This window comes from Oncorhynchus nerka, linkage group LG2 (genome assembly GCF_034236695.1).
Source record: "Oncorhynchus nerka isolate Pitt River linkage group LG2, Oner_Uvic_2.0, whole genome shotgun sequence".
NCBI classification, from domain to species: Eukaryota; Metazoa; Chordata; class Actinopteri; order Salmoniformes; family Salmonidae; genus Oncorhynchus; species Oncorhynchus nerka.
In genome coordinates, this window is record NC_088397.1 from 56231351 (window position 1) to 56239567 (window position 8217).

The 8217-nt window shown below is 40.7% G+C and overlaps 1 protein-coding gene across 1 annotated transcript; it reads left to right on the plus strand.

Moving 5' to 3' along the window:
* The first annotated feature begins 75 nt into the window (after positions 1–75).
* LOC115145728 (fez family zinc finger protein 2-like) lies at positions 76–3474 on the plus strand. Its single transcript, XM_029687239.2, has 5 exons — positions 76–158; positions 411–1258; positions 1677–1811; positions 1934–2066; positions 2806–3474. Exons 2-5 carry the CDS (start codon positions 467–469, stop codon positions 3066–3068), a joined length of 1323 nt encoding a protein of 440 aa, XP_029543099.1. The 5' UTR covers positions 76–158; positions 411–466; the 3' UTR covers positions 3069–3474.
* The last annotated feature ends 4743 nt before the right edge of the window (positions 3475–8217 follow it).

Sequence of the window (8217 nt, forward strand, 5' to 3'; positions counted from 1 at the left end):
GTTTCCTTGTCACCCTAATACGAGCTAGTTCATGTGACGTCAGCTAAATGCAAAAGACAGTGATCTCGCGCTGATGAGGAAGTCCGCTTCCAAGATGTGACAGAGCAGTCACGCTGCTATCTCCGAATAGGCTACATCTGCCGTCGCTTTACTAAAAGGTAAACTTCAACATTGACTATCAGATTCTCAGAGGTGCTGAATAGGAATGAACGCACTGTTTTTTGTCTTTTTCTTTTCCCTAACGAGCTCTGTAATGTCCTGTTAATTTTGTGTGTACTAGTTAATGAGCATTAATCTGGTACCCCTGGACGCTATTGTTCCAGGGATGGCCATTTGAATGCAAATGAGTGACATTGTAATACCAAGGTGCTTATTAAACTGATGTGTGTCCGGTCTTTTCTGGAATTCAGGAGGCGAGGACAGGGCGGCTGGTCGGCTGCTCCTCACAACAAGTTCGGTACACAACATGGCAAGTTATCTCCCATTTGGAACCGTGATGTCTTGCCCACGACACGACAGCGGTAGAAGTGGAGCGTCTGCCGCTCCAAAGCCGCTGGCCTTCTCGATTGACCGGATCATGTCCAAGACCTCAGAACCGAAAGGCAATGTGGATGAGCGGCGAGCAGTGGAGTCTTCGGGGGGAAAGAAGATGCTCGGGCTCTGCTCACCTATACCGTGCATGATCCCCCTGCAACCTTTTAGCTATGACTTACAAGCCAAGGCGCTGATGAACTACTCCGAATTTTGGAAAGCTAATTTCAGAGGAACATTATGCACTTCTGCAGCGATGTGCAAAGCCAACTGCGGTATGTGTTACAAAACGGACTCGGGGTTGAAGCAGTCTTTATTACCGGGGAGCAGGGTGATTAAACCCCAGGTCATCCATCAGGCGGTGGCGATGCCCACCAACGGCTCTTTTTACTATTTCAACTACCTGGACTCTGCTTATCACCAGTCTGAGCTGCTAACCGGACACTTGTTTTCCTCGGCCCTGGCCAACTCTCAAGCCCAGGCTTCTCTCAGTGCGCACCAGAAACTGCTGTTGCTGGAGAACGCCAAACTCGCCAGCGCTTCCGCCGAGAAGTTTCCGACACCTCAGTACCCACACAAGGAGCATCTTCCTGGTCAGCTCGACCAGATAGTGAAAGAGAACCATAACCAGAGCTCGGAGAAAAATGGAGTGAAAGCGCACAGCAAGCTCAACAACAGCTCAATGGACGGAAAACCCAAAAACTTCACCTGCGAAGTGTGTGGAAAGGTAAATTATTTCATTCAGTGAAAATAATGGTAAACAAAAAAAATAATGATGCAATTGTTATTTTTCGTTTAGTTAGTTTATTATTTGATTTACAAATCACTTACATTTCCTCTAAACAAAAACATATAGGCCTAGACAATTACTCATTATTTAACTTATTTTAGATTTGTATGTATTTATTTATTTCACCTTTATTTAACCAGGTAGGCTAGTTGAGAACAAGTTCTCATTTGCAACTGCGACCTGGTCAAGATAAAGCAAAGCAGTGTGAACAGACAACACAGATGTGTGCAAGAATAGATGTTCCCTATTTATTTTGACATTAAATTGAAGCTTAATTGTTAATTTCACATAATCAAAACACCTCACAAATGAAAACAAGAAAAGTAAAAACGAGATTGTTTATTTTCTTCTGCAGGTGTTCAATGCTCATTATAATTTGACACGACACATGCCAGTGCACACAGGCGCGAGGCCGTTCGTGTGTAAAGTTTGCGGGAAAGGATTCCGTCAGGCCAGTACATTGTGCAGACACAAAATTATCCACACACAGGTGAGACATATCATATTTCACTCGTTTATAACTCTATTAATTATATATGACTGTGTTATAAACTCCATCGTGATTGCTTACAAAAAGTAGCCTAATAAGGATTTTTCTTAATTATTTTCCAGGAAAAGCCTCATAAATGCAACCAGTGTGGGAAGGCGTTCAACAGGAGTTCGACGCTGAACACTCACATACGGATCCATGCCGGGTACAAACCATTCGTCTGCGAATTCTGTGGGAAAGGATTTCATCAGAAAGGTCATTATTCACTATTAAAACCCTTTTCAAAATATAAATCATATGCCCGCTTACGCTTATATTTACACAAACACGCATAATGGGGGGGGGGGACTGACTGACATGGCTATGTTTTGAGAATAATATAACACCAGAACATAATATTAACAATTTCCCGATCATATGATTTTCAGACTGTATTATGAATTAAATTAATATCCAAGAAACATATTCATTAAATAGCATACAGTAAGTAATTGTATGACAATAGCAATGATGGTTGTGATTTTTTATATCGCAGTTATAACCCAATGATATAAGATTAGGTCCAAAAGTAATGGGCAAAGGTACACAATTATTATTTAGAAGCCTATTGGTAAAAATGGATTCCCAATGCAGCCCTCTGATGATCTTGAAGCATCAATCTAAATAGGACATGTCACTTTACACTAACTAACTCTTCCCTACAATGCGCTTACATTCGCCATGGGTCAAGAGACAGACCTTTCCCAGGTTTATAATCCGACAGGTTTCAGTTGTTGTTGCGTTTGATTTTGACAAAGTTTGACAACTTCTTGACTTCGACTTACAAAGCGCTGATTAATGAAGGCTGCAGAATGGAGCGTCTTTGTGGAGAGTAACTTAATGATGAACTATTGACCTCGAGGAGAAAAAAAGGAACTCAATGTTTTCCCTTTTGTGTATGCTGTTCATTTTATTCGCGATGTTCATTTTTAGTCATTGAATTTTTCAATTTCAGGAAATTACAAGAACCACAAGCTGACGCACAGCGGAGAGAAACAGTACAAGTGTTCCATCTGTAACAAGGCCTTCCATCAGGTCTACAACCTAACCTTCCACATGCACACGCACAACGACAAAAAGCCCTTCACGTGCGGGACCTGTGGGAAAGGCTTCTGCAGAAACTTTGACCTGAAAAAACACATACGGAAGTTACATGACAATAATTCATGTAGGCCTATATCTGCAGCGACCGATTCTTCCAGGGGACCCGAAAGCTGAGTTTTTCATTGGATTTGGAAAGTCTCCTTCAACACTTCAATAGACAGTTTATTATGACTGCACCAGTACACATTTCTATGATTTTTTTCTCTCTACAGTTTTCATTTATCAAAAATTGTTAAAAGGTGGAAAACTATAAAGCATAAAAAAACATTGAGACACTAGACTGATTAAAGACCATTTTGTGTTTGAGGTTTTTTATTATTCGATTTAAAAAGTATAATAATAAGGATGTGAATTTTGTACTGTTGCACTGCAAAAAATCTGACCCTGAATGGATTCATGTTCTAAACATTTATGATTGAAATCAGGACTCTTTGCTCAACCCAGGAGTACATCGTTTTTATTTCCCCATTGCATAACGTGTGAAAATCGAATTGTAAATAAAAGGAAAATAAAATATTTAAAAGTGTTTTACCGTGGGCGCATTTTTATAAATTGCAATGTAAATGTAACATGGAATCTCAACTGTTGCCATTTATTACAATTGTATCCCGAAATCAAATGTTTTGGAGAACGTTTGCGTTTCATAATGTATATATTGTCTTAAGAACAAATTCTTATTTTCAATGACGGCCTAGGAACAGTGGGTTAACTGTCTGTTCAGGAGCAGATTCAACGACAGATTTGTACTTTGTCAGCTCGGGGGTTTGAACTTGCAACCTTCCGGTTACTAGTCCAACGCTCTAACCACTAGGCTACCCTGCCGCCCCAGGAGTGAGTTAGGCTTCGGCCCCTAGGGCAGTGAATTATTTGGAAAGGGCTATAACATATATGAATTGTATTGACATTTGATAACCCTTGCCTTCTATTATATTGCAATAGGCCAACATTTCAGACGTCTTCCATATCAAGCTGCATTGCCAACCAATACATTGCGAAGACAGTGATACATCTGATATAAGCCATTTCATCAAATATCCAGATGTTTGCTTTCTACACAGAAAAGCTTTGCACGCAACTGTTTTACTAGCACCATTAAGTAGACTAGTCTTAGCCTACTGGTAAGAATACATTGATTCTGTAACGTGAATGAGTTCAGTGTAAACATTTTTTTTTGTCAGACAAGAGGCAAGACTCTGGTGGTGCTACACTTGACTTCCGTGTAATGGCACAAATTATTAGATATAACATGGACTCTTGAAAGCGAATTACATTAATCATCTAAACGCCCTCGAGGGGAGGCTTCGGAGCAAGACGTGTTCATCAGAATATGAATAATAAAGCACTTGGCCACATCACCCACCCCTGTCCTCATCTGCCCAACATTAATAAAGGATTAGGTATTCTGCACACGGCTCCTGGAACAATATTACCCTTGCGCGCTACACAAATTCTGATGAGAGATGGACGCGTGCTCCCAAATCACGGGCTCCCAATTAGAACGTTTAGTAATTACGCGCCATGCCCAGGGACCGGTTAGAAGGCTAATATTACCAGTTGAATGGCTTGTTCACCTCTGGTCCCTTCTGTTCCCGGTAATTCACACGCAAGCTGCTCCAAAGACCAGAATATAACAACTAGTGTGTTTTTTCCAAAACCATTATTTTTATATTGTCAACCCGATATTTTAAGTTAAATGCACATGTTTTGTCACATCTTATCGACTAAGACATTTATATAGCCTAATGGTTCACATTCTTCAATATGTAAACTCTATATGCTCTGCCTGCGGCTATGGAACCCTGACCCCCCCCTCCTCTCTCTACTGTCTCGAACTCTGAATGATCAGCTATGAAAAGACAACTGACATTGTACTCCTGAGGTGCTGACTTGTTGCACCCTCTATAACCACCTGTAAACGTTTGAAACTCTTGAAGAACGGTGTGGCCTTAATGGTCATGTACTCACTCGTATAATGTCCAACAAGCACAGCCAGAAGAAGACTGGATACCCCTCAGAGCCTGGTTCCTCTATAGGTTTCTTCCTAAATTCCTTCCTTTCCAGGGAGTTTTTCCTAGCCACGGTGCATCTACATCTGCATTGCTTGGTCATTGGGGTTTTAGGCTGGGTTTCTGTATAGTCACATTGTGATATCTGCTGATGTAAAAAGGTCTTTATTAATACATTTAATTGATTGATTGGCATATCTGTTTGATATTTCACACCCTTAATTGTTGGCGTTGAACATAATTTGAACAGGCCTGCGTAATTTCCAGACATTTTGTGTAATTCCAGGTTAGGCTATGGAGTTTTCAATGTAAATTCAAGAAAGCCACGTCTTATTGCATCATAAATGTTTTTAAAAGGGTTTAATTGTGCAATGAAAATAATAACAACTTTCTCAAATGTATAGGCCTAACAACTTTAGTTATTTTCCCTAATTGTTTTATTTGTACGTATGCCTAGGCCATATTTCTACAAACATTCCAGAGCACTCTCAAATAATAAACTTTATTTGACTACAGTCAATTTAGTTGCGGATAGGTGGTTGGCCTGTTCAGAAAAGTTAATAATCAAATTCCAACACAAATTTACCAGCTAGGATATCACGAGGTCAGTTATGCCCAATTAAACAATAATTAGGCAACGCTATCAAGTTGTCATCCCCCTCCTGCACGGACATTCTGGAACATGTCCACACACTCCACACCTACAACCTTATTGGGTTCAGTTTGACAGGCCGAATAATCAACAGTTAACCCAGTATGTCAAGTGTTGCCAATTAAACTTGTTTTTACAAGTCACTGAGAAAACCATCTTTGATTTGTGTTTTGTAGGCTATTTTTTTATATATATTTTTACAACTCAGCCACATTGAATTTCAGTCTCCATTCATCCATCTTTGTTAGGAATAGTCTATAGCTGGGAAAATATGCATGGGCGAGTTTCTGAAAAGAAATGTTTGTGTCGAGAAAAGCGTCAGGGCTATGCGCAAGAGTGTCGGTCTTGTCAAAAGCCGGAGAAAATAGTGCTGGAGAGTATAAACAACCCAAAGGCAGCCGGGTTGCCCTTTTCTCTGCACTTTCCTCTCAAACATCTGAGCAACCAGCTTCGGTTCTAGAAACATGTTAATTGACAACGGAGCTCATTACCGTGTGCACATGTAACGCAGCACGAGAGATTACCGACACAAGAGCGCATTAATCAACTGTCAACAATCGAGTACATCTACACGACCAGGATCACCCAAAATTGAGGCATTTACAAGCCACAAAAGGCTCGCCCGAGACAGGAAGAAAAGAAGAGCCAGACTTTTGTTTGGCCAATTCAATTGATTGCAAATTGAAGATTAACGGAAGTAGCTCCAGCGTTTTTTAAGGGCTAAGAGGAGAGAAAAGGACCAATTAAGTCCACCAAATGTTAACTACACCAGTTTTCCCCATTTAGCCCAAATGAAATTCTAATTAAACCGTCCCTTGCCATCATTTTGGAAAGCAATTTATTTCGCTGCTGAAGGAGCGTGCGGGCTGGTTGCGCCCCTCGTTATATGAAGCATTGGCTCTTGTCACAAAGAGCTCACAAGACGCATTCTAAAATGCCAAGGGGGAAGTTAATGAGCATCAGACAAAGTCCTTGGACCTGTTCCTGGAGAATGGTATTGGAAAGATGGACTCCGCCAGCCAACTACATGATGTTCTGGACACTTCTAAATAATGTTCAAAAGGACAGTCAGGAATAATGTTGTTCTAGCTGCACAAAATATGCAGGCTTGATAGGCTTGAAACATAAGCTTACATATGACACCAGGAAAGTAATTTAATATTATAGGAATTGTTATTGTGAAAATCAAATAAATAAAGTTGTAAGCCTATTACACTAGCAAATTCGAGTGTACATGCATACACTGCAATCATGTTATAAATTAATTAAAACTAAACCAAAACTAGTCAACATGCATTTTTCCCACTAAATCTAATTAAAATCCCTCTATACACATGTTACTCAATGATGTGATATCAATACGGACATGACCGACACACACACACACACACACACCCCTTCCTTGGATACGTCTTGGCTCATCAAGGGCATGAGTGGGAGAAGGTGCTTTGTAGCTTAGAGGTCTGTGGGTGCTGGGCTCGTGGGAGCCAAGTGCGGGCTCTGCCCCGCTGGAATCACATCACTGTCTGTCAGTCTCCAGAGAGTGACCTCCACCCAGGACCAGTCCACCCACCCGCCCGCCCTCCCTCAGAGCCCAGGGCCAAGGAGCTGAAGGGGACCCTCTGTCCTCTTGCCCACTCACTTCACCTCCATCTCTGGGAGGAAAATGAGAGAACCCTGACCCCCAAACAATCTGCTCCACATTTCCAGCCTCAGCCTCTCACCGCTCTGACATGCATTGACAGCAATGAGATTAGTTTCCATGAGGAGTCATGAGTGAATGCTAATGTCGGTCACTGTTAAAAACATTTAAATAGATAAACAATACCAAATGAATAGGCAAACATACCACTGAATATTAACACATTGCTATAAATACATAAATATATGAATAATAAATGAGTAGTGTTTTCCATCGCACCCTGCTGAGACTGAGCTCTATTCTTGTGGAATTAAATCAGGAGCTCTCATTGTTGGTTAGGATCACTAATTCTGGGATGTCCGGTGCTAATCTCTTTGACCTGGGTTGGCCTTGCTGGGAAATGTCCACTACTGCTGTGCTTACCCACGAGTGCTAATGATGTACTTCTCCAGAGCCATGCACAGCAGCCTTTCCCACAAATAAGGCCCCTTATAATGAGATGCTACAAGTTGTGTCACATTAAGATGAGCATTCTCACTAGTTGGTAGGATGGAAGGACTGAACACCGATAAACAAATGAACTTTCTTTTGTGACTTCCATAACATAATGGAGATGGATCTAAGCAATCATTTTTTAATAGGTAGAACTGTTCAAATACATATGTGATAAAAATAAATATATCCTGTATGTCCATCCAATATACAGTAATCTGTAGTTCAGGACTTACATTGAATGCCTTCTTTCCTCTGCTGTATCAATGTTGAAAAGGAAAAACAACATGGCAACAAAATTCACTCTCACACACTGACATAAACATATCCTTGCAGTCGTACACACTCAAATAAAACTATAAGTTATAACTTCACTTACCACATCTGTAGGCTTGTGGAAAAAGAGATGGACACAAATGAAGCACAATCAATATTTGACTAAATTAAGTATACTTTGAAAAGGACAAATAC

Excerpts from the sequence above, each read along its gene's own strand:
- LOC115145728 (XM_029687239.2), top strand. The coding sequence starts at position 467 with ATGGCAAGTTATCTCCCATTTGGAACCGTGATGTCTTGCCCACGACAC. Across the intron at positions 1,259-1,676 it reads CCTGCGAAGTGTGTGGAAAG|GTGTTCAATGCTCATTATAA; the intron begins GTAAATTATTTC and ends TTTCTTCTGCAG. Across the intron at positions 2,067-2,805 it reads GAAAGGATTTCATCAGAAAG|GAAATTACAAGAACCACAAG; the intron begins GTCATTATTCAC and ends TTTCAATTTCAG.